At 44.0% G+C, this 20,881-nt stretch overlaps 1 protein-coding gene across 2 annotated transcripts in view; it reads right to left on the bottom strand.

Moving 5' to 3' along the window:
- Positions 1–46: 46 nt before the first annotated feature.
- The window catches only part of LOC129862458 (transmembrane protein 266-like), a 52,787-nt gene continuing 31,952 nt past the window's right edge, over positions 47–20,881 (bottom strand). For both annotated transcript variants that reach the window (XM_055934158.1, XM_055934157.1), the window contains 8 exons: positions 12,176–12,330; positions 10,930–11,003; positions 9,733–9,789; positions 9,399–9,537; positions 8,769–8,890; positions 7,861–8,053; positions 1,779–1,841; positions 47–1,670 (listed from right to left, as the gene is read on the bottom strand). In XM_055934158.1, coding sequence (XP_055790133.1) covers positions 1,024–1,670; positions 1,779–1,841; positions 7,861–8,053; positions 8,769–8,890; positions 9,399–9,537; positions 9,733–9,789; positions 10,930–11,003; positions 12,176–12,330 — 1,450 coding nt within the window. In that variant the 3' untranslated portion in view covers positions 47–1,023. The remainder of the gene's footprint in view (positions 1,671–1,778; positions 1,842–7,860; positions 8,054–8,768; positions 8,891–9,398; positions 9,538–9,732; positions 9,790–10,929; positions 11,004–12,175; positions 12,331–20,881) is intronic.

A 20,881-nucleotide genomic window follows, 5' to 3' on the forward strand; every position in this document is an offset into this window, starting at 1 on the left:
TCGTCCCCCGAAAGGTCTTGGTATCAATGATAAAACTGACTGTAAATGACTGTTCTTTTACCATGTTTTCCTTTTAATTGCTTTTACTCTGCACTGAATTCCCTTCATGATCAATTTACAAAATGGCTGTTGACATTTAAGTGCACGGATTAGATTGCCATGTCTAAAAGCAGATATTTTTAAAAGGTCCATGCTATAATACTTTTTCTTCTGACCAACACTTTACATAACATCTTCAATTACAAACCCCTTGAGATTTGGTAGCTGAAACATCCCTCAATTGCTCAATTGTCTGGCTTAAAAATATTTTGTCATATCATTTGAATACAAACTTTAGCATTGATAATGTAGAAAGACAAAGGTAAGAAATAAGCTGAGAACACAGCTCAACACATTAGAACATAGATCAAATGTACCCTGCATTAGTCCGATCAGAGAGGACTGTACTTAATGTTGAGGTCGAGAAACTCCAGGTTGACTTTCAGTATGGTTTGTTTATAAAATGTCTGATTAGTGTGGCTCATGACATCATAATATGATAGCCAATTAGTAGTTGTTTTGTGATCAGTCTAGTGTCTCCAATCCCTAAGCAAGTATATCAGACAAACAAACCACCCAGTTCCACCCACACACACCCAGCCCCATCGCTAAATTATATCACATTCAAAAGCATCAGAGCCAGTCACATTTCTGCTGAGCCCTGCTACCTCAGAGCCTGGGCTAATGCCCTAATGCTGGTTTCTTTTGGTGACTCCATATACTCATTTATTGTGGCAATTCCTGATAGATGTTCTGTGCCTGCTCACTAAAGCATGTTTCCCTGTCCTCAATGGACGATGGGCTGTGCTGGCAGAGCTGCCATTCACAGTCCCAAGGTGCTTTTGGCAATGAAGAAGATGGCTGTATGCCAGTGGAGGATGCCTCTGAGTTCATGTCTTTAGTTTTCGTCAGTGAGTTTCAGGAGGGTCTTTGAGGAGTGAGTCAGTGCTGGCTAAGAGATACAATACCCCGTGTAGCCCTTTCCTATGTCTCGGGCAGGCTGCTGACAGTGGCATCTGCCTGAGATAGCCTGTACTTCTCCTCCATGAAAGGCTCCCTGGCCTGCAGGTGGATGAGAGGCTTGGTGTGGAAGCCTCTGTGGCTCTCCTTGTTCCTCTTGTTGTAGATGTTGAGCCTGTGCTGCAGCTCAGGGCTGGTCTTGGTGGAGCCAGCAGGGCTGGGCAATTTGAGGTTGACAGGGTCCAAGCCCTTCTGGCCCAGACAGGAGTCCTCAGACAGCGAGGAGAGCAACTCCTGCACCACGGCGCTGGGGTGTCCTCTGGGGGCAGGCTGTGTGCCCAGGGCCAGGGGGCTGCAGTAGGGCGGGGGGTAACAGCGCTGGCCGCTGTAGGAGTCTGTGGAGGTGGAGGCCTCGCGGACGGTGGAGCTGCAGTCGGTGGTGGAGCCCAGGGTGTGGCTACTTATACTGTGCTGGTGGCCGCTGAAGCTGGAGCGAGAGCGGGACACGGTGGTGTTGGAGGCCTCGCTCACAGAGCTACCCGTCCGCTGCAGGCAGCTGGACGCTGCATCTGCACTCACCAGAGACGAGGGCAGCTGGCTGGGGTTATTGGGCAGGTGCACATCTATGGCTGCAGTGGTAATGACACGAGCTGGGTCTGGGATCCCAACATCTACAAGAATCACAAACAACTTGAACTCAATACATGATCCTGCTGACTGTCCGCAAAGCAAAGTACACAAACAAACCTGTGAGGGTGTAGACAATTGTTTATTCTTACCACTGCTTGCCTCACTGTAGTACTGGCTGATGTAGTTGTTCATGTCATCTTGAACAACATGATCTGAAAGAAATAAGAAACAAAATAGGTATGTACTCTTTCTCAGAAACAATTGAATGAGTTAGATGTTTGGTACCCTTATCTACTAGAGATTGTGACAATCTATTCCCATGTTTGTTCTGTAAAGATCTCCCAGAATGCATCCGTCAGATATTCCTGACCAGAAGGTTGAACCCATAGGAGCAAAGCAAGGAATGTAAAAAGAGGTGAGGTGGTGGGTAGAAGGGCCTGTGGCTGGCATCTCTGACCTGTCACAGTTTACCTCTAAGTGCCATCCCCATTCCCTCAGGACCACTAGACAGATGGGTTTTATTTATGTTTCTTCTTCAAATATTCATTTTAAGACTGTTCCAAGAAGGCAGGGGATGCTCGGACTAAAATGTGGCGTCAGAGACAATCACTCTGCGATTAATAACACATGAGCATGTGAGGACCACTTAAAAGGCTGCAGTCTGACACAGCCTCTCTGTGAAACCTCAGATATCTCATCTCAGATATATAGCAGAGAGAGGAGCAGGGTGATTTATGTCATTACTAAAGGAAAGTGCTTTGTTTCTCTACCTCCTGCAACTTATGATCTGTCTCCCTTTGAAAGTTTTATGGCTCCTGTATTCATTGGAGTGTTTGTTCAGAATTTTAAAGACTTATGTTTTGATAATAGTTCAGTACCCCCATGCCAGTATGCCAGTCACCCTGCACTCCTGCACTCCTTCTCCTGAGACATGAAAACAAACAGTAGGTTTAGGAGGATGTTCTCCTCATGATTAAATCCGATCGCGGGTTATAGGCGTTGCTGCTTTTAAAGGCAATGTTCCTGCGTTCGCGGAGATCCCATTCACGGAAAATGCTGTGGAAAACAATTGGAAATTGCCATGAAAAGGTCCTGAAAAGTCCTTTTGAAAAGTACTTTTTCTCTCATGGCTAACTACCAGGAAGTTTGAAGAGACAGGTTGAGGGGGCAGGGAGCTTATATTGAAGAGCTCGCCTACATTGACAGCTCTTTGAAACTCCTATGTCAAGCAACTTGGATGCAGTGAGCAACTAATTTGTTGATACACAAAGCAACTCAAAAAACATTGAAATTGCTTCAATGATGCCAATTTTTTTTATACATTCCCATTTGATATGTCTCTTGTGATGCGGTTCACAGCAGTACTGACGAATGTGTTGTCATGACAACTGTCAGAGTTTTGAACGACCCTTCCCCCTCCTTTGTTCCGTGCTGGCTGAAGACCCAGCTAACCAGTAACTAGCTAACACCAGACACAGATGAAAGGGGAAACATATAAGTATCTTTGCCATAGATGAATATGGTAAACATTTAATTATATTTGCTGACACCCTACAGTCAAATTTTGGCACCAGTAGAGTAGCTATCTAGCTATATAAACCACGCCCCTCTGCAAACACACCTTTTCCCATGTAGGTGGTACTTATTTAAATTAGGCAAGAGAATATAAATTTTACCATTGGTGTATTAAAATGAGATTAAGGTGATGTCACCATGTCCATGTTTCCAAGTGTTTGATATGGGGAGGGGACCAGTAACTTTATGATCAAACTTTATCAATGTAGAAGCAACAGTTATTAGTCGTCATACTTTGATCTGGTTTCCTTCAAATATCATCACATTTTATGAAAAACATGATTTTGACTGTTCATACATAACCTTTATAAGCAACAATGCCTATAATCCATGATCGGATTGAATCCTGGTCTAGGTTAGATACAATGGTCATCATACAGAAGTACGACATCTTTTTAAACCAATCTCTTGGTTTACAGATACACTCCCCTATGTATTTATTTGGACAGTGAAGCTAATTTGGCTCTATGCTCCAGCATTTTGCATTTGAAATCAAATGTTTTATATGAGGCGACGGTATAGAATGTCACCTTTTATTTGAGGGTGTTTTCATAGATCTGTTTTACTATTTGGAAATGAAAGCACTATGTATCTAGTCCCCCCATTTGAAGGTGTCATAACTATTTGGAAAAATGTATTTATAGTGTATAAAATGTTGTCAACATTTTTGTATTTGTTCCCATATTCCTAGCACACAATAACTACATCCAGCTTGTGACTCTGCAAACTTGTTGGATGCATTTATAGTTTGTTTTGGTGCTGTTTCAGATTATGTTGTGCCCAATAGAAAATAATGATAAATAATGTATTGTATCATTTTGGAGTCATGTTATTGTAAAAATAAATATATACACTGCTCAAAAAAATAAAGGGAACACTTAAACAACACAATGTAACTCCAAGTCAATCACACTTCTGTGAAATCAATCTGTCCACTTAGGAAGCAACACTGATTGACAATACATTTCACATGCTGTTGTGCAAATGGAATAGACAAAAGGTGGAAATTATAGGCAATTAGCAAGACACCCCCCAAAGCAGGAGTGATTCTGCAGGTGGTGACCACAGACCACTTCTCAATTCCTATGCTTCCTGGCTGATGTTTTGGTCACTTTTGAATGCTGGCGGTGCTCTCACTCTAGTGGTAGCATGAGACGGAGTCTACAATGCACATTTGTGGCCTGCTGGAGGTCATTTTGCAGGGCGCTGGCAGTGCACCTCCTTGCACAAAGGCGGAGGTAGCGGTCCTGCTGCTGGGTTGTTGCCCTCCTACGGCCTCCTCCACGTCTCCTGATGTACTGGCCTGTCTCCTGGTAGCGCCTGCATGCTCTGGACACTACGCTGACAGACACAGCAAACCTTTTTGCCACAGTTCGCATTGATGTGCCATCCTGGATGAACTGCACTACCTGAGCCACTTGTGTGGGTTGTAGACTCCGTCTCATGCTACCACTAGAGTGAGAGCACCGCCAGCATTCAAAAGTGACCAGTGTGATTGACTTGGAGTTACATTGTGTTATTTAAGTGTTCCCTTTATTTTTTTGAGCAGTGTATATATGTTTCTTAACACTTCTATGTTAATGTGGATGCTGCCATGATTAAGGATAATAATGAATCAATTGTGAATAATGATGAGTGAGAAATTTACAGAGGCATAAATATCATACCCCTCAAAAATTATATAATCCCCTGTTACTGGTAATGGTGAGAGGATAGCATGATCTTTGTGCATCTGTAACTTTCTCCCTCATCATTATTTAGTATTCATTCATTATTATCCTTAATCATGGTAGCATCCACCATTCTTATTTACAATAAAAGTGACTCCAAAATGACTCAATACATTATTTACTATTCATTTATATTGGGCACAACGTAATCTAAAACACAACCAAAAAACTACGAATGCATCCAACAACTTTGTAGAATCACAAGCTTGATGTAGTTATTACGGGCTAGGGATATGGGACCAAATACTACACTTTTGACTAAATGTAATACACTGTAAGTGAATTTGTCCAAACACTTAAGACACCTTCAATTTTTTTTATTTAACTAGGCAAGTCAGTGAAGAACAAATTCTTATTTACAATGATGGCCTACCCCGGCCAAACCCGGACGACACTGGGCCAATTGTGCGCCGCCATATGGGACTCCCAACCACGGCCGGATGTGATTCAGCCTGAATTCGAACCAAATCAAATTTTATTAGTCACATGCGCCGAATAAAACAGGTGTAGACCTTACAGTGAAATGCTTACTTACAAGCCCCCAACCAATAATGCAGTTTAAAAAACATGAATAAGAATTAAAAGTAACAAGTAGTTAAAGAGCAGCAGTAAAATAACAATAGCGAGACAATATACAGGGGGTACCAGTACAGAGTCAATGTGCGGGGGCACCGGTTATTTGAGGTAATATGTACATGTAGGTAGAGTTATTAAAGTGACTATGCATAGATAACAGAGTAGCAGAAGTGTAAATGAGGGGGTGGCAATGCAAATAGTCTGATTAGCCATTTGATTAGATGTTCAGGAGTCTTATAGTTTGGGGGTAGAAGCTGTTTAGAGATAGATGCTCTCGATGCTGCAGCTGTAGAACCTTTTGAGGATCTGAGGACCCATGCCAAATCTTTTCAGTCTCCTGCGGGGGAATAGGTTTTGTCGTGCCCTCTTCAAGACTGTCTTGGTGTGCTTGGACAATGTTAGTTTGTTTGTGATGTGGACACCAAGGAACTTGAAGCTCTCAACCTGCTTCACTACAGCCCTGTCAATCAAAATGGGGGCGTGCTCGGTCCTCCTTTTCCTGTAGTCCACAATCATATCCTTTGTCTTGATCACGTTGAGGGAGAGGTTGTTGTCCTGGCATCACACGGCCAGGTCTCTGACCTCCTCCCTATAGGCTGTCTCGTCGTTGTCGGTGATCAGGCCTACCACTGTTGTGTCATCGCAAACTTAATGATGGTGATGGAGTCGTACCTGGCCATGCAGTCATGAATGAACAGGGAGTACAGGAGGAGACTGAGCACGCACCCCTGAGGGGCCCCTGTGTTGAGGATCAGCATGGCGGATGTGTTGTTACCTACCCTTACCACCTGGGGGCGGCCTGTCAGGAAGTCCAGGATCCAGTTGCAGAGGGAGATGTTTAGTCCCAGGGTCATAAGCTTAGTGATGAGCTTTGAGGACAGCATGGTGTTGAACGCTGAGCTGTAGTCAATGAATAACATTCTTACACAGGTGTTCCTTTTGTCCAGGTGGGAAAGGCCAGTGTGGAGTGAAATAGACATTGCATTATCTGTGGATCTGTTAGGGCGGTAGGAAAATTGGAGTGGGTCTCGTGTTGACTGTTAATGGTGTTGTGAGCCATGACCAGCCTTTCAAAGCACTTCATGCCCACAGACATGAGTGCTACGGGTCGGTAGTCATTTAGGCAGATTACCTTAGTATGGCACAGGGACTATGGTGGTCTGCTTAAATCATTTTGGTATTGCAGACTTGGACAGGGAGAGGTTGAAAATGTCAGTGAAGACATTTGCCAGTTGGTCAGCGCATGCTTGCAGTACACATTACTGATAATCTGCCTGGCACTGCGGCCTTGTGAATGTTGACCTGTTTAAAGGTCTTACTCACGTCGGCTGCGGAGAGTGTGATCCCACAGTCGTCCGGAACAGCTGGTGCTCTCATGCATGTTTCTGTGTTATTTGCCTCGAAGCGAGCATAGAAGTAGTTTAGCTCATCTGGTAGGCTCGTGTCACTGGGCAGCTCTCGACTGTGCTTCCCTTTGTAGTCTGTAATGGTTTGCAAGCCCTGCCACATCCAACGAGCATCAGAGCCGGTGTAGTACGATTCGATCTTAGTCCTGTACTGACACTGCTTGTTTGATGGTTCGTCGGAGGGCATAGCGGGATTTCTTATAAGCTTCCAGGTTAGAGTCCTGCTCCTTAAAAGTGGCAGCTCTAGCCTTTAGCTCAGTGCGGATGTTGCCTGTAATCCATGGCTTCTGGTTGGGGTATGTATGTACAGTCATTGTGGGGTCGACGTCATCGATGCACTTATTGATGAAGCCAATGACTGATGTGGTGTACTCCTCAATGCCATAGGAAGAATCCCGGAACATATTACAGTCTATGCTATCAAAACAGTCCTGTAGCTTAGCATCTGCTTCATCCAGGGACTGTAGTGACATCTCTTGCACTAAGATGTAGTGCCTTAGACCGGCTGCATCACTCGGGAGCCCATTGGGGAGGGGACTAAACACATAAAGTGCTTCACTGTCCAAATAAACACGGAGGGGAGTGCATATTTACATAGAGGATCTTGTCCTCATTCAAACAGCACTCCCATAGCACTGAGGTTTCCGACTCAGAGGTCCCACACTGTAGGCCTCCCATCAGGCTGCTGTTCTTGTGGAATTATTTTCCTTGTACAGTACTCTACTATTCTATCCTCCCTGGAATCTGGTGTGGTTTGTTAGATGTCTGTTGTGGTTTCCAGGTGAACGGAGAACATATTTTCGACCAAGCCAACCTCTGTTAACAAACATGACCCAAAGCACAGAGCACTCTATCCCTAGAGACAGAACCCTATGACATTGTTCTATCTTGATGAGACAATCTGCAGTGTTCTGATGTAATGCTACCAGATCAGGGTGTGGTACCTCTAGAGGCCGCTGCCTCCCTGGCTTTAGCCTGGCCTCGCTGATCGGGGCCCCCAGGGGCCAGGCCGTCCACCTCCTGGAAGCTGCTGCTCTGCTTGCCCCACACATGGTGGATCTGCATGGCAGCCTCCCGCTCTGCTACCAGGTCCAAGTCCTGCTGAGCCAGGTGGGCCCGCAGCTGCCTGATCTCAAACTAATAGAGAGCGAGAAAGAAAGAAAGAGAGCGAGAAAGAAAGAGAGCGAGAGAGAGATAGAAAGAAAGAGCGAGAAAGAGAGAGAAAGAAGGGGGGGGTGGACAAAGGGAGAACATACATGTGTTATCCTTGCATACAAACACCTGAACACCCTTTAAGAGCTCTGGCCCTAACGTCCAAACCATTGAATCTCATCCATTAACTACATTACTGGTAGCTGTTGTCTGTATTGCCAAACCCTGACTTGTGTCACACTGACCCTTGCACACATAAATAGATGACATATACATATGTACATATTCCATATTCCTCTAATGGTTAGAACATAAACCTTTTCCCTCTTGGGTCAACAGGACCCAGCAGGATTGTACAGTGACAGTCATAAGCCCTCAGCGTTACTATATTACAGGGACAAATGTGACTGGATAATTTTCCTGAATGGAAATCCCATTATGGGAATAACATGAATGTTGTGAATCATTATGACTGAATACAGAACCTGATAGTATCTCCTATTAAGGATATGTAATGTATTTATATATTCAAAGGGTCAGTGTGACACAATTCAGTGTTGTCAGATTAAAAGTTTGGTTATTGCACTAATACGTGTGTGAATTTGAATGTGTTATTTTAGCAATTATTTCTGGCACTTTGCTTCCCTCTACTGGTCAATGACAGGTAATGGTAACTAGTTAGACAGATGTGTAAACATACTGCCTGCTCCTGGCAGATCTGGGTGAGTCTCTCCAGCTGCTCCTCCCTGACAGCTTTGGCCTTCTCATACTGCTGGTTCTCCATCTCCATCTCCATCTCCACCTTCACCTGTAGCACGTAGGCTGGGACAGAACACAGGACAGACTGTTATAGAGACTGCTTTGTAGGGATAAACACAGTCAAACTGACATAACTTATTTTTATATATATCCGTAGTAGGCCACATAAGAGGGATTATGATCAGTAATAAAAATATGTTTCCTGTCTTAAATCAATCATTGTACGTGTGTGTGCGTGTGAAACATGGAACTTCCACAAGAGGGCGTAACAATTGAAAACAGTTTAGAGTCAAGAAACAGTACAATATGTGTGTATCTGTATCAGATTATGTATGTATTTGTCATTGTGTTGTAAAGCAAGTATTGATTGTGGTTGGTAATATGCATGGTAAAAAAAACAACGTAAAACTCAGTAAAAAGCCAGTTAGGATAATGACATCCATAGGGGTGGAGCTGCTGAAATATTGTTGTCGCGTCTCTGCAACTTGACAGTTAAGGACATGGCGCAGAGGAGACTGTATTCATCTACCCTCTGCACCCATCCATCTACCCCAGGCCCTCCCAGCCTCACCATCGATGATCCTCTTGACCCTCCAGATGCGTAGGGTGATGATGAGGCCGATGGCGTCCCAGGGGCTGCTGGGGCCGTTGGCCACCGTTGAGGCCACCATGGGGGCCAGGGACAGGACTATGACTGCACCGTCAAACACCTACACACAAAGATATTAGCAAGCAGACAATATTTGAATGAAAAAATATGTACACATCCAAGTTTCAGAACATTCCCTCTAGGCCTGTGGGCGGTTTCCAGTCTGATGTCTGACATTGGGAGAATGATATTGCTGTGGAAGTGATGGGGTGCTCCGAGCCCCACCTCCGGACTAATGGCCCTCCAGGGAGCTTACCTCCACTTTGTTCTCGATGTAATCCCAGATCCCCAGCACCACAATTCTGAACACCGTCTGAGAGAGCGGGAGGGAGGGAGATAGGGGGAGGGAGATAGGGAGGGAAAGGGTAAAAAGGATTGGGGAAGAGAACCATAGCAATAGAATACATTTCCTTTAGTTGTAAACACACCCCTAAAAATACTAATGTCTCAGCGAAAGTGAATTGCAGTTGTGATTCAGTTTTTTCATCTATCCACCGGCAATTCATCAATGACATACTCCTACAGTTCACTACCACAGCGGTCAGATTTCCTTCAAACAATTAGAGACACACTGCACCAGCTACAGCTGACTCATCAGGGGCTGCAGAAGGCCACTGCACTCCTCTCCTCTCTTTTTACATATTCAGGATTCCACCTGAGCAGAAGCTGTCCTGCCACAGCCAATACTTACATGAATCACTAAGGGTTGGCTTTCATTGATAACTAAAACACATACACATGGTAGACGGTGGCAGATTGTGGTAAATTGCATCATTCTGGCAACAATGGCTGACACATAAATAACTTGACATAGAATTCTGCGGCACCCCACAAGCTGTGCTGCAGTACGCCGCAACTTTTAAAGGAAAACCACTGTACTGTTTCTCAACCAAATAGAGCAGCAGACCGGTGAACAGAGAACTACTAAGATAAATGCTGCTAGGCCTGAGGAAACGGTAATCAATAGGGTTTATCTGAGGCTCTGGCGCTAGTTAAAAGCTACAGTGCAACAGAAAAGCTCTGACTGCATTTTAGATAAAAGAGATTATGTTGACAAAACCTAATACATCAAGAGCAATTAACAGTCACAGCAAGTTGTGAAGGGAAATAGTACCCAAATGAGTGAGATAGAGGAGGCTGTAACGCTGTGAACAAACATTAGGAGCAAGTTAAATAGCTGTGTTTATGTTTAACAATATACTGTATGTGATGGACCAATAGAGTACATTGACCAACGCTCTAATAAGTCGATAAGTGTTGATAAAAGAAAGGCCAGGGCTTAATTTGGTGTTGTAATCAGAATACACCACTGCACCTCTCTAGCTCACCTTTGTCTCATACAACTATAGCACACTAGAGCATTAAATCAACCCTCCGCTACATCAGCTTTAAGTGAGCCTGCTGCCACTGTGGTGACTGTGGGGGAGAGAGAGAGAGAGGGAGAGTGGCTCACCTCAGTGAAGAACACAGATAGAATGGCCAGGCTGATCCAGTGGATGATGCTGGCAAACTGGAACGCGTTGTTAACTGTGAAGACAGCACAGCAGAGACACCGTTTCAAGATGACTAGTTTACTCAGGGTTCAGATCCATTGGTAAATACTGGAGACAGACCCAAGCACAAACACATAGCCCTATGTAGCTCAGTGTGTAGAGCTCAGTGTATACACGCTTCACTGTAGTTTGCTTTGGATAAAAGTGTCTGTTAAATGGGATATGCAGTGCATTCGGAAAGTATTCAGACCCCTTGACTTATTCCACATTTTGATACATTACAGCCTTATTCTAAAATTGATTACAAAGTTTTTTCCCCGTCATCAATCTACACACAATACCCCATAATGATAAAGCAAAAACAGGTTTTTAGACATTTTTGCATATTGCTCAGTTTGGCCGGGCGGCCAGCTCCAGGAAGAGTCTTTTGATGGTTCCAAACTTCTTCCATTTAAGAACGATGGAGACCACTGTGTTCCTGGGAACCTTCAATGCTGCAGAAATGCTTGTACCCTTCCCCAGATCTGTGCCTCGGCTCCCTGTCTCGGGGCTATACGAACAATTGCTTCGACCTCATTGCTTGGTTTTTGCTCTGACATGCACTGTCAACTGTGGGACTTTATATGGAAAGGTTTGTGCCTTTCCAAATCAAATCATGTCCAATCAATTGAATTTACCACAGGTGGACTACAAGATACATCCATATTGACCTGTAACCCATATAGCCCTACCATCGTTCATAGAGCTTGTGACACCACAGAGGTGGGGACTCCTGACCGTAACCCATGACAGATGAGGACACCCACTTCTCCAGAGCAAGATGATGCAGATGAGGTCATCTCCATATGCTATGGGTCACAGTGGCATTAGACCACCTGTCACTGTTTACTGAGGAATACTAATGATGCTGATATTATAGGGGAGAGGTCACAGCCCCAGGTCCTGGACCTGTAACTGTCACTGCGTAATAATAGGTACTGCATTATACAACAGGCCTAGCGCCAACATTAGCTACATTCCTAATAACAGATGTGCATTTTTGTAAATTCCAAATTCCAACATAACACAAATTCCACAGCTGTTTTGTGTTTTAACTTCCCTAAGGGTCGAATCACAATTGAAGATATGTGCAAGTAACTCAAATGTTCATGTATCTATAAGCTTAGATCCAGGTTCTAATACAAAGACAGGTCCAGGGTCACTCACATTGCAGAAGCTTGGTGTCGATGAGCAGCTCCAGACACAGCAGCACGACCACCAGGATGACACAAGCCACCAGGAAACAGTTGAAGCCTGCGCTCAGCAGACATACCTGCCATAGGGCTGCCCTCCGCCCACAGCATGGCTTCAGCCAGTTAGACCTGACACCGGGGGGGGGGGGGGGGGGGGGGCAGAAACAAAGCTGAATGTCATGATATGCATATCAGAGATGGAAATGTATTCAATTGTATTACTTCTCTTTGAAACCTCTATGGTGGAGTCGTTGAGAAGTGCTTTCTACCATGTGTTCGACTCCGTTTCAACCAGCAGAAGGCAGCGTTCCAATCAGGCACAAATACATACAAAACACATTCGCACACGTTTTTTTTAAAATATATTTTATGTCACCTTTATTTAACCAGGTAGGCCAGTTGAGAACAAGTTCTCATTTACAACTGCAACCTGGCCAAGATAAAGCAAAGCAGTGCCACACAAACAACAACACAGAGGTACACATGGAATAAACAAACGTACAGTCAATAACACAATAGGAAAAAAAATCTATATACATTGTGTGCAAATGAGGTAAGATTAGGGAGGTAAGGCAATAAATAGGCCGTAATGGTGAAGTAATTAGAATTTAGCAATTAAACACTGGAGTGATAGATGTGCAGAAGATGAATGTGAAAGTAGAAATACTGGGGTGCAAAGGAGCAATAAATAAATAAATAAATAACAATATGGGGATGAGGTAGTTAGACGTGCAATTTACAGATGGGCTATGTACAGATGTAGTGATCTGTGAGCTGCTCTGACAGCTGATGCTTAAAGTTAGAGAGGGAGATATGAGTCTCCAGCTTCAGTGATTTTTGCAATTCGTTCCAGTCATTGGCAGCAGAGAACTGGAAGGAAAGGCGGCCAAAGGAGGAATAGGCTTTGGGGGTGAGCAGTGACATATATCTGCTGGAGTATGTGCTACGGGTGGGTGCTGCTATGGTGACCAGTGAGCTGAGATAAGGCGGAGCTTTACCTATCAAAAACTTCTAGATGACCTGGAGCCAGTGGGTTTGGCGACGAATATTAAGCGAGGGCCAGCCGATGAGAGCATAGAGGTCGCAGTGGTGGGTAGTATATGGGGCTTTGGTGACAAAACGGGTGGCACTGTGAGAGACTGCATCCAATTTGCTGAGTAGAGTGTTGGAGGCTATTTTGTAAACGACATCGCTGAAGTCAAGGATCGGTAGGATAGTCAGTTTTACGAGGGTATGTTTGGCAGCATGAGTGAAGGATGCTTTGTTGTGAAATAGGAAGCCGATTCTAGATTTGATTTTGGATTGGAGATGTTTAATGTGAGTCTGGAACAATATTTTAAAGTCTAACCAGACACCTAGATATTTGTAATTGTCCACATATTCTAAGTCAGAACCATCCAGAGTAGATTTAGTTTTACTTACATTTAAGAGCAGTTGGAGGCCACAGAAGGAGTGTTGTATGGCATTGAAGCTCGTCTGGAGGTTAATTAACACAGTGTCCACAGAAGGGCCAGAAGTATACAGAATGGTGTCGTCTGCATAGAGGTGGATCAGAGAATCACCAGCAGCAAGAGCGACATCATTGATGTATACAGAGAAGAGAGTCGGCCCGAGAATTGAACCCTGTGGCACCCCCATAGAGACTGCCAGGGGGGCCTGGACAACAGGCCCTCCGATTTGACACACTGAACTCTGTCTGCGAAGTAGTTGGTGAACCAGGTGAGGCAGTCATTTGAGAAACCAAGGCCGTTGAGTCTGCAGATATGAATGTGGTGATTGACAGAGTCGAAAGCCTTGGCCAGGTCGGTGAATACGGCTGCACAGTATTGTCTCTTATCGATGGCGGTTATGATATTGTTTAGGACCTTGAGCGTGGCTGAGGTGCACCCATAACCAGCCCTGAAACCAGATTGCAAGCGGAGAAGTTACGGTGGGATTCGAAATGTTCAGTAGTCTGTTTGTTAGCTTGGCTTCCGAAGACCTTAGAAAGGCAGGGTAGGATAGATATAGGTCTGTAGCAGTTTGGTTCTAGAGTGTCTCCCCCTTTGAAGAGGGGGATGACCGCGGCTGCTTTCCAATCTTTGGGAATCTCAGACGATACGAATGAGAGGTTGAACAGGCTAGTAATAGGGGTTGCAACAATTTCGGAAGATCATTTTAGAAAGAGAGGGTCCAGATTTTCTAGCCCGGCTGATTTGTAGGGGTCCAGATTTTGCAACTCTTTCAGAACATTAGCTATCTGGATTTGGGTGAAGAGAAATGGGGGAGGTTTGGGCAAGTTGCTGTGGGGGGTGCAGGGCTGTTGACCAGGGTAGGGGTAGCCAGGTGGAAAGCATGGCCAGCCGTAGAAAAATGCTTATTGAAATTCTCAATTATCGTGGATTTATTGGTGGTGACAGTGTTTCTATCTTCAGTGCAGTGGGCAGCTGGGAGGAGGTGCTCTTATTCTCCATGGACTTTACAGTTTCCCAGAACTTTTTGCAGTTTGTGCTACAGGATGCAAATTTCTGTTTGAAAAAGCTATCCTTTGCTTTCCTAACTGTCTGTGTATATTGGTTCATAACTTCCCTGAAAAGTTGCATATCGCGGGGGCTATTCGATGCTAATGCAGTACGCCACAGGATGTTTTTGTGCTGGTCAAGGGCAGTCACACATACTACAGATACTACCGATTTGTGACAAGGTTTGTTGGCCAACACAGAGCTTGTGTTTGCCTTGTGGCACCACTCACCACATGGCCATATTTACTCAGCTTTACGAACAAAATGTATTGGCACTTTCGAGAGCTGAACAGTATGTTGAAGCTATAAAACTCTAAACATGATGTTGATGATCTCTTTAATTAGAGGTATAAAGAGAGATATTTCCAGCCAGATCTCTGTGCTCAGTGTGCCTCATTCCTCTTGGAAGCAGACTCTGTTCTGTTGTGTTGTGTTCCAGCCATCACCATGCTGGCTGTGGGACTGTTTAGCAGAGAGTATTCTCTCTGCTACTCTCTGCTACCGCAAAGTAAGCGATACTGGTGCACCAAGTCTGGAACCAACAGGACCCTGAACAGCTTCTACCTCCATGCCATAATACTGCTAAATAGATAGTTACATAGTTAACCAAATAGCTATCCAGACTATCTGTATTGACCCTTTTTGCACAAACTTTTTTTACTCATCACATTGTTTATTATCTATTTAGTCACTTTATTCCTAGTTATATATACATGTCTCCTTTATTTACCTTGTACTCCTGCACATCGACTCGGTACTGGTACCCTATGTAGGCTCTATTGACAGTAGGCTCCAGTGATCCTCCTCCCTGTACATCGCCATGCATTTTCATGTGTGGACATAAGAGTGGCATTTCCCAGGTGAGCTGGTCGCTTGTCTAGGTACATTGTGTCTGCCTTAAATCCAACCTGTCTCCCCTCTGTGTCCCTCCTACCAGACACTAGGCCTGAGAGAGGCTCCCAGGGATTTACGGTCAATAAATAATGACAGATCTGTGCGAGGCAGACACTTTACTTCCCTGTCACTACTCTGTCACCTTTCCCAGAGTGAAGAAATACCATGATCAACATCCGTCTCTAAGCACAAGAGAGGCAGAAAGATTCTACTTCCAGGCTTCAGGACAGACCCAGGCAAACAGACAGAGGCAGTTATTTTTGAAGCCACCGGGGCTATGCAAAGAGGGGTAGAGAGAGAAAAGAGAGAGGGTGGGGAGGGAGAGAGAGGTTGGAGCCAGAGATAGAGAGAGAGAGTAAGAGTGTCCCAGTGAGAGGAGCCAGTTTGTGGCTACAGCTGGACCTCCGGTGGAGGACTAGATATCCTGTCCACCTGGAGCCAAGGTCCGCAGAGGGCCTGGGGGCTGGAGCAGGGCCATGCTGTGTCAATGAGCACTCCCAGGGGCGAACTGGCACACGCTGCTGCCCACTGCTCCCCTGCCAGTCACTCTGAGCCAAGCCATGCCAACAGATTAGGAGCACAACTCTGGAGGTGACAGGGAATTAGAGGAGGATTCCATGTGATAGTAGAAAAAGACTTTCATTCATTCTATTTATTGGCTAGTAGTTAAAACATTTCTGCCACAGCTATGTGAAAGGGTAGCACAATGACAAAGCACCTTTTTTTAGGAAACACCTCTGTAAAGTTTTGGATTAAAAAGGCTAATTTGAATGTATATGGTTTCATAATTCATTTACAGGGCTCCCTCCAGCAAAGAAGGAAAATGTATTAATTTAATAAAATGGTCAAGAAAAACCCTATCTGGAAGGAGTGTAAATGGCCCCCCGACCTCTCGAAGCTCAGAAATTACATTTTGGGGAAATCATTTTAAACCTGGAGCACTGAAGACTTGAATTGAAGTAGTATCAGTGGTAAAACTGAGTGAGAGTGGCTATAGAACAGGCAATAATTCAAGGAGCTCCACACACACACACACACACACACACACACACACACACACACACACACACACACACACACACACACACACACACACACACACACACACACACACACACACACACACACACACACACACACACACACACACACACACACACACACACAGTATTTGCAAGGAGGAAATGAGAGCTGCAGAGGGGTATTGACCAGAAAGGTTTATAAAGGCATCAGGAGTAAGTTGCGGTAGGTAGTGAAAGTGGGAGCGAGGGGAGATTGAACTGTGGTAAACAGAGGAGGAGGATTAAACCATGGGACTGATCAATACAGCCCAGGAGAGGAGAGGAGGTGAGCTGCTGGACATGACATCAGCTGATACAGCCCTCACAACAGACAGAAAGGAGAGATGACAGAGTGGACAGAGATATTACTGTGTGTCAGGGAGCAGGTGTGTGACTGACCAAACTCAGGCACACTGTTGGTGGCCCTTACTCCTGCTCCGCTCCACAGGCTGGGCTGGGCTCAGGCCCCTGCTAGTCTTACTGAAACGAACCTAGCAGAAAAATACTGCTTTCAGTTACCGTCAGTCCTAATCGAGCCAAGATTAAAGACAAAGTTAAGGCACCAGGCCTCCTTGTTGTTCTGGTGTGTGTGGAAAAGGGTGTGTGTGCTGTGAGCTCCTGGGACCATGTTAATGGTGGTTACTCACCCCATCTGCCACCATTGTAGCCTGGTCCCAGATCTGTTTAACTGCTATGGTCATTATCATGCCAAATGTACAATTTATAACTATTTCTTTGGTCGTTGTCATGCCAATTCCTATGCCAACTCATGTGACACGCCAGCGCAATGGGGGTGGATGACGCTAGTTCCTACTTCCCAGTAAGGCCGTTTTTGCAGACATGCCTTCTTAAACATGTAAACTTTCATGTACCTTAATTACAAACTTGTATGGGAGTTGTAAATATGAATGTTAAATTAGGAGCCTAGTTTACCCTGAGCTACTGTACATTGGGAGAAAGACATAATCCTTCCTAGCTAGACATGATTGGCTGAGATAATGGAGGGCTTGACCATGCTGACGGTTGGCCACGCGTTTCTTTACACGTTTTTTAAAGAGATGGGTGGGGCTATGACTTAAGAGGGTGTGAACAATGCTGAATGGGCGTAAACAAAGAGGAGCTCTCTAGCACTCAAAATCTTTCCGAGGCATTTTCTCCTACTTGTCTCCTAAGTGGGATATTACAGGTTTTTTCAATTGCTAACAAGAATCGGTCAATACTGAAGCCACTTTTTCAGAACTCTTCCCACTGTCTGCATTACCAACATGCATCTTGGCCAAACAGTTAATCTCACCTCCAAAACTCACTCAAACCACCAAAACACTTCATACATGTCTCAAAATAAGCTCGTTCGACCAGAAAACTGGCAACAATTCTCACTCAGAAAGCATATGTTGTCTCTCATAACACACTGACCTGAAAAACACTAACAACAGAGAGCGTTACATAAATGATTAACTTTTCTCTTTGAAGTTTGAATGATTTTTCACATAAATCAGTATTTCATTATAGGATAAGAATAACACCTTTTCACTTTATTGACTGTACTGAAGTATATGTAACAAGAATTAATCAGAAACGGAGCAATTGGCTTCAATAGCCTTTATTCTTTCTATATCTTGGCATATAATAATTTACTTGTGAAAAATAAAAAGTTGAAACAAAAAACGAATTCCTGAAATTCCAGGGCTGCAATAATAATTACAAAAAATCCATCAACAACATGTATAGTATAATCACTCATACTGTACAGTACTGTGAGGGGTCTAGTTCTCATCAACATGTATAGTATAATCACTCATACTGTACAGTACTGTGAGGGTTCTAGTTCTCATCAACATGTAGTATAATCACTCATACTGTACAGTACTGTGAGGGTTGTAGTTCTCATCAACATGTATAGTACACTCATACTGTACAGTACTGTGAGGGTTGTAGTTCTCATCAACATGTATAGTACACTCATACTGTACAGTACTGTGAGGGGTCTAGTTCTCATCAACATGTATAGTACACTCATACTGTACAGTACTGTGAGGGGTCTAGTTCTCATCAACATGTATAGTACACTCATACTGTACAGTACTGTGAGGGGTCTAGTTCTCATCAACATGTATAGTACACTCATACTGTACAGTACTGTGAGGGGTCTAGTTCTCATCAACATGTATAGTACACTCATACTGTACAGTACTGTGAGGGGTCTAGTTCTCATCAACATGTATAGTATAATCACTCATACTGTACAGTACTGTGAGGGGTCTAGTTCTCATCAACATGTATAGTACACTCATACTGTACAGTACTGTGAGGGGTCTAGTTCTCATCAACATGTAGTATAATCACTCATACTGTACAGTACTGTGAGGGTTGTAGTTCTCATCAACATGTAGTATAATCACTCATACTGTACAGTACTGTGAGGGGTCTAGTTCTCATCAACATGTATAGTATAACACTCATACTGTACAGTACTGTGAGGGTTCTAGTTCTCATCAACATGTATAGTACACTCATACTGTACAGTACTGTGAGGGGTCTAGTTCTCATCAACATGTATAGTATAATCACTCATACTGTACAGTACTGTGAGGGGTCTAGTTCTCATCAACATGTATAGTACACTCATACTGTACAGTACTGTGAGGGGTCTAGTTCTCATCAACATGTATAGTATAATCACTCATACTGTACAGTACTGTGAGGGTTCTAGTTCTCATCAACACGTATACTATAATCACTCACTGTACAGTACTGTGAGGGGTCTAGTTCTCATCAACATGTATAGTATAACACTCATACTGTACAGTACTGTGAGGGGTCTAGTTCTCATCAACATGTATAGTATAACACTCATACTGTACAGTACTGTGAGGGGTGTAGTTCTCATCAACATGTATAATATAAACACTCATACTGTACAGTACTCTGAGGGTTCTAGTTCTCATCAACATGTATAGTATAACACTCATACTGTACAGTACTGTGAGGGTTGTAGTTCTCATCAACATGTATAGTATAATCACTCATACTGTACAGTGAGGGGTCTAGTTCTCATCAACATGCATAGTATAATCACTCATACTGTACAGTACTGTGAGGGTTCAAGTTCTCATCAACATGTATAGTATAATCACTCATACTGTACAGTACTGTGAGGGTTCTAGTTCTCATCAACATGTATAGTATAATCACTCATACTATACAGTACTGTGAGGGTTCTAGTTCTCCCTCTCTCCTGCATTTGGCCACAAGTTCTCATCAACATCACATCTTGTGTCTCTGGTGATGCATCTTGGAAAGTATCTTCTGGAATGTCTAATCAAACCCTGGTAGTCTTCAGGAGAAGTGTCTCCACACCACGCATTCATGGCATCCAGTAAGGACATCTGGTCATGTGGATGGTGGTCATAAACCTTCCACCTCAACGCAGAGAAAAACTCCTCTATCGGGTTTAGGAAGGGGGAGTATGGAGGCAGGAATAGTACTGACATCCTGGGATGTGCAGCAAACCAGTCTGTGACTGCAGCAGAGTGGTGGAATGCCACCATATCCCACACAACAACGAAGGTAGGGAAGTGTCTTGCCCCTCTCTCCTCCGCTGGTACAAGTTGATTATGCAGGTCATCCAGAAACAAAATGAGCCTCTCTGTATTGTAGGGGCCAATGAGTGGTTTGTGTAACAGCAAACCATCATTGGACAGTGCTGCACACATTGTGATGTTAACTCCTCTCTGGCCTGGGACATCCACGGTTGCTCTCTGTCCAACCACATTTCTTTCCCTGCGGTGTGTTTTTGCCAGGTTGAATCCAGCTTCATCCACAAAGATGAATGTATGTGCAGTTTGCCTGGCTTCCATCTCCATTACTCTCTAAAATACAATAAATCCACAGTTTTACAGTACTTTACATTATGCATAGCTGTGTATGTACCCTGTTTAGTTATTGAACAGACATCTAACCTGGACATATTGATACCAGAGTTCTTTCACACGTTCACCATTTCTCTCAAAGGGTACAGTGTACAACTGCTTCATCCTTATTTTGTGTTTCTCTACGACTCTGGCAATTGTCGTTGTGCTGGCCGGATTCACATTTCCAAAATTGATATTGTCTGCCAGCACTCGAATTTCCCACAGTTTTATTGCATTGTTGCGAATTACCATGTCAACGATGGCAATTTTCTGCGCATCTGATAATATTCTGCCTCTCCCTCCTGTGGGA

This window comes from Salvelinus fontinalis, chromosome 9, assembly GCF_029448725.1.
Source record: "Salvelinus fontinalis isolate EN_2023a chromosome 9, ASM2944872v1, whole genome shotgun sequence".
Lineage (NCBI taxonomy): Eukaryota > Metazoa > Chordata > Actinopteri > Salmoniformes > Salmonidae > Salvelinus > Salvelinus fontinalis.